The 6,000-nt window shown below is 43.5% G+C and overlaps 1 protein-coding gene across 3 annotated transcripts in view; it reads right to left on the bottom strand.

Moving 5' to 3' along the window:
- The window catches only part of Rnf185 (ring finger protein 185), a 37,452-nt gene that overhangs the window by 6,093 nt on the left and 25,359 nt on the right, over window positions 1-6,000 (bottom strand). For all 3 annotated transcript variants that reach the window (XM_051165279.1, XM_051165280.1, XM_051165281.1), the window contains 2 exons: window positions 5,069-5,181; window positions 3,762-3,816 (listed from right to left, as the gene is read on the bottom strand). In XM_051165279.1, the coding sequence (XP_051021236.1) occupies window positions 3,762-3,816; window positions 5,069-5,181 (168 nt within the window). The remainder of the gene's footprint in view (window positions 1-3,761; window positions 3,817-5,068; window positions 5,182-6,000) is intronic.

Raw genomic sequence — 6,000 nt, 5'->3', positions numbered from 1 at the left:
AAGAGCAGATGGTGCTCTTAACCTCTGAGCCATCTCTCCAGGCCAACACTCATACTCTTAATCACTGTGCACAAGGAAGGAAGGAAGGAAGGGAGGGAGGGAGGGAGGGAGAACACTGGACTATTAACAGTTGCAGATGCTTATGAAACTGGAGGTGTGCCCTGGGCCATCAGAGCCAAAACCTCTAGTTTCCTGGGGTCTGATTTGTAGGTTGCTAATGATGCTTGAGCAAGCAGAGCCAGAGAAGGCAAAGGACAGCTGGCTAGCAGTCAAGAGCAGGACTTCAGTGGCACCCAGACTGGGGTCTAACTGTTTGTGCCTCTGGCACGTATACTACATATATTTGTCACTCAGCTACCCCTTTACGTGGGTTTATATAAGGCTTAAAGGAGATCAGGCACATAAAACTCTCTTTTGTTTGTTTTTGGTTTTTGAGACAGGGTTTCTCTGTGTAGCCCTGTCCTGGACACACTTTGTAGACCAGGCTGGCCTCCAACTCATAGAGATCCACCAGCCTCTGCCTCCTGAGTGTGGATTACATGCGTGTGGAACCACTGCCAGGCTGGTTTGCTTTTCGAGACAGGGTTTCTCTGTGTAGCCTGGGCTGTCATGCATTCCCTTTGTAGGCCAGGCTGGCCTCGGAACTCACAGAGATCCTCCTGCCTCTGCCTCCCAAGTGCTGGGATTAAAGGCGTGTATCACCAGTCGACAAAACTCTTAATTTATATTTCTTCTATAATGTCATTTATGCAGTGTTTACTATTGGCCAGGCAGTGATGAAGTAAGATATGTGACTCTGCCTCAAAAACACGTGGCACCTGCCTACTACACAAGCACCCGAGAGGCTGAGGTCAAGGCCAACTGTACATAGCTGCATATGGAGGGCCCTCCTCAAAAATAAATAAAGGAATGGCTAGAGAGGTAGTTTAATAGTTAAGAGTACTCCTGTTCTTTCAGAGACCAGAGTTCAGTTCCCAGCAGCCACTCAGGCAGCTCCCAATTACCTATGACTCCAGATTCCCATGTCTTCTTCTGGCCTCCACAGGGAACACCCTCACATATACATAAATACATGGTAAGAAAAAAAGCCCAAAAAACTAGAATATGAACAAACCTCTAAACATAAGATTAAAAAGAAAATACAATGACATTTTGTTTAGACAGTCATGAAATATACTGCCAAAATTAAATTTGAAACCTGTTGACAGATAGTGAGAGGGATATAAAATAAGAATATAAAAGGAGGAGACATGGCTCCATGATTAACAGGACATACTGTTCTTGTAGAGGACCTGAGTTCAGTTCCCAGCACCAGGGTGGGTAGCTCAAAATGGCCTTCAATGCTATCTCCAGTGGAATATGATGCCTAGCGTCTTATGTTTATTTTATGTGCACTGTTGCTTTGGCTGTATGTATATCTGTGTGAGGGTGTCAGATCTTGGAGTTACAGACAGTTTTAAGCTGCCATGTGGGTGCTGGGAATTGAACCCAAGCCCTCTGGAAGAACAGACAGTGCTCTTAACTGCTGAGCCATCTCTCCAGCGATGCCTAACTTCTTACAATCACACATGTACCCATTTCAAAAAGTAGAACATATGGTATATAAATGAAGAGAACTGTAGAAATTAGTATATATTTGGTTCTAAGATTCTAACAGTTCAGGTAAATAATTTTCATTAACGTATTCTTAAAATTTTTTAAATAAAAATTTGACAGTTTCATATATCCCGAACTGGCAATGAACTCACTCGGTAGCTACAGTGGTTTGAATGAGGATGGCCCTAGTAGTTCACATTTGAATGCTCAGGCTCCTAGTTTGGTGGTACTGTTTGGGAAAGGTTAGGACGTGTGGCTTGGCCAGAGGAGGTGTGTCACCGGGGCTGGGCTCTGGGGTTTCAAAAGACTTCAGAAATTTCCAGCTAGCTCTCTCTGCTTCTTGCTTGTAGATAAGGATGTAAGCTCAAAGCTACTGCACCAGTGCCATGCCTGCCTGCCTGCTACTGTGCTCCAGGCCATAAGCTATATTCTCAGCCCTCATTAATATTTTAACAAGAAATTGCTATTAAAAAAAGACTAATAGGGCTGGAGAGATGGCTCAGTGGTTAAGAGCACCACCTGCTCTTCCAAAGGTCCTGAGTTCAATCCCCAGTAACCACACAGTGGCTCACAGCCATCTATAATGAGATCTGGTGCACACTTCTGGTGTGCAGGTGTACATGTGTACTTAATTTTAAAAAAGACTAATATTTTATTTAAATGTCTATATATTTTGAGGCAGTAATTCTAAGAATTTATCATAATAAAATAATTGTGCTTTTGCACAAAGCTCTGTAAAGTTTATCTGAATACATTTCAGACAGCAAAGGTAGTAAGTGTCCTATAATATAATAGATGCCATTACATTAGGCCCATACAACTGAACAACAGCTATAAATGTCATGAGTATAAGCCTTAGCAACATCTTAAACTGCACTGCTGAAATTCTCCAATTCTTATGGGTACATTCCATGAAAGCAGAGATCATTTGCCAGGTTAGCTGATAAATTACACTCCCATAGTAATTAACAAGGTACATTGAGGCATTTAGTATCCATAGAATAGATGAACATTTAAGAATTATAAAACAATGGGGTTGGAGAGATGGCTCAGAGGTTAAGAGCACTGACTGCTCTTCCGGAGGTCCTGAGTTCAATTCCCAGCAACCACATGGTGGCTCACAACCATCTATAATGTGATCTGATCCCTCTCTGGCCTAAGGTGTATACGCAGGCAGAACACTGTATACATAATAATAAATAAATAAATCTTTAAAAAAAATTATAAAACAAGAGCCACATATTGTAAAAAATTAAAAATCAAAAGTAAGCCAGGCGTGGTGGCCTATGTCTAATAATGCCAGCATTAGGAAGTCTAAGGCAGGAGGATCACGAGTTCCAGATCAGCCTGGGATACATAGTGAGACCTTATCTCAAAAACCCAAGAAATCAGGCTGGTAAGACAATCTGGTGGTAAAAAGGCTCTTCATAGGGCCTAATACTTTTAAGTTCCATCTCCAGAGTCCACAATGGAAGAGGAATTCATTCCCCAAAGTATCCTCTCACCTCTACACACAGGGCCCTCCCATACATCATCATCACAGCAACAACAACAACAACAACAATGATAAAGTAACAACAACAACAATAAAGTAACAACAACAACAACAACAACAACAATAATAAAGTAAAGATTAAATTTTATGGTGGCTGGGCGTGGTGGTGCACACCTGTAATCCCAACACTCAGGAGGCAATGGCTGGAGGATCTCTATGAGTTCAAGGCCAGCCTGGCCTACAAAGCAAGTCCAGGGCAGCTAAGGCTATACAGAGAAACCCTGTCTTGAAAAACCAAAAAATATTTTAAATTAATAAATAAATATATAGATGCATAATCAATAAACATGCACATACATAAATAAAACATGAACATGCACACACACACACACACACGCACGCACGCACACACACAAGCACGCACACACGCACTCACTCACTCACACAGAGTAAAGAAAGATGAGAAAACAGCCCAAATGCTCACAGAGGCTATCTCTGGAGGAGTGGTTCTAGGATTGCCCTCTGGTTGCCTCCCTGCTTGGCTCCTTTCTGTACTTTAAAAATTTTGCTTTACTTTTAGAACCAAAGAGAAAAACCGCAAGGTTAGCAGGAACATTTATTTCAAAAGCCACAGGCACACTCCTAGAAGCTTTTCTAGAATTTTCCTCACCCCTCTGTTTTCCGGCTCTGGCCTCTGGCCTTGAGGACGAGGAGGAGTCTTCTCTCTGAAAAGAAATGTTACAAAGTAAAGCCATCAGAAAATGTTGTGAGTTGCTCCCAGTAAAGACTGACCAATGTGGTTTGGGTCACTCTCCTGTTCAACACATAAAACTATGCTGGCTTAACCAAATACTAACTTCATTCTACCTTAAACCAGGAAAACCAGCTTGTTTTGAGAAAGCCATCAGATTGCACAGCCTACCCTTGCTACAGAGATCTTGGCCCATGGTATGAAAAATGGCCAGTTTTGCCTTCCCTGGGCCTGCATGACATGAGCTCATGGGCGCCAGACATCCTAAGCCAGACTAAAACAAAGGATGTATTGTCAGATGACAATTAACTTCCGTTTGGCCTCCATTACTCTTGGGCTAGTTAGTACCCCATGCTATCTTTTATTTTTGCCACTAGGTCTCAGGTCCTCCTACCACTGATCTCAAACAGTTTGACTGAGAGTTTATTCACATTAGGCACATTAGGCAGGATGCAACTAATGCTAAGGCTGGTGACAGATCCCACTCGAGATGATAATTTCAGGAGAGATACAACCAATAACAATATAGGGTAGAAGGGGTAGTGTGCGCCTTGGGAACTCAGATGGAATAGGAAGATCACTTCAAGCAGGGGACTTCAAGGCTTTATAAAGTATGGGCAGGAATCAAGAAATACCTGCAGGAAGCAGGGTGGTAGTTTGAGTAGAAGACACAGCAAATACAAGTGTACCAAGTGTGGTGGGAGAAATCCTTTAAAAGAAGTTCAATATGTCTGTTAGATAGGAGAGGCAGAGTTGGGTGACGTGCTAAAGAACATGACATTTTCTGGAAAGGTCCAGATGCCAGGTCAATGGGCACACCTACATCTCCATTTTTGAAATCCCAATCCCCACAAAGCCATCCAGACTTCCTATTCCCAGCCTACCTAGCCTCACTCCCTGGTGCAGCCTCCCTGGGCCCTGCTCCCAGGCTGCAGGAGGCGCTTTCACAACACTCTGCACACTTCTTTCCTGTTGTCTTCCACCATAGGGTCCTAGCCCACTGCTTGCCTGCTGGGAGGCCACACTGAGCAGGCCAGCAAGCAGCAGCTTTGCTCCTCTACTCTCTCAGGCTCTACCCTTCCCAGGTGACTCTCATCTTGATCAAAATGCCTCAAAAATCAAGCAGCCATCAGCATACACCACGCCAAGGGCAAGCTGAGAGTGCTAAATGGATGTGAATCAGCATCCAAGTGGGGACGAGGCTATCAGGTGAAGTGCGCCTTTACCTGGGATCCTGCTGCCCGGTGCTGCCTCTGCCATAGAGTGGGATGACCTTGTCCCGGCTGATGCCAGCTTTACAAACTGGACATACTTGTCTGTTAGGTCTGGTCTCCAACCACTGCAAGTGAGAGAAAAACACAAGAACGGTCCAAAGCTGCCCCATCTTCAGTCAAGTGCAGTGTGTGAACGGTGAAGCCACAGTCCTTCAAGTGGAGAACATCAGCAGGAGTAGCCTGAGTTAGGAACCTTTAGGAACTAGAGTCTAATTTCTGTTTCTAGCATTGAAAAATATTTACTGGGGATAAAAATTAAAATTGCCTTTAAATACCAGTAATTAAACAAACTTCTTTCCCTGTTACTCTCCGGGGACTATAAACAGCTGCAAGCCTGAGGCCTCTGGGCAGGCTCCTGGTGTGAGCAGAACCTCACTTTCACGATCAATCGTATTATCATTATCTCATTTTTCTTTTTGTGATTTCTCATTTTTCTTAAAAAAATATGTATCTTATTTTTAATTCTGCTTATGTCAGTAGAGGGCGAGGGTATGTTCAAACAAGTATGTGTGGCCTTGGAGGCCTGAAGAAGCTGGAGCCGGAGTGACAGGTCGCTGTGAATACAGGTACTGGGAACGGAAGTCGGGTCCTCTGGAAGAGCAGTGCATGCTCTTAACCGCTGAGCCGTCGTCTTTCCAGCCCCAGGTTCTCATTTTATAGCATTTCCCCCAAAACGGTGTAACCTGACATCAGCACTGGATGTGTTAATCATTTTAGAGTCACTTTTGTGACCAGGGATTTGTGTTAAGAGATAGATTTTGCTCCTTATCTAAACTTTTTTTTTTTTTTTTTTTTTTTTTTTTTTTTTTGGTTTTTCGAGACAGGGTTTCTCTGTGTAGCCTTGGCCATCCTGGACTCACTTTGTAGACCAGGCTGGCCTCGAA

The sequence above is a fragment of the Acomys russatus genome, chromosome 22, assembly GCF_903995435.1.
Source record: "Acomys russatus chromosome 22, mAcoRus1.1, whole genome shotgun sequence".
NCBI lineage: Eukaryota > Metazoa > Chordata > Mammalia > Rodentia > Muridae > Acomys > Acomys russatus.
Note: the sequence above shows the minus strand (reverse complement) of the source record. Positions and strands in the feature narration are given on the sequence as shown.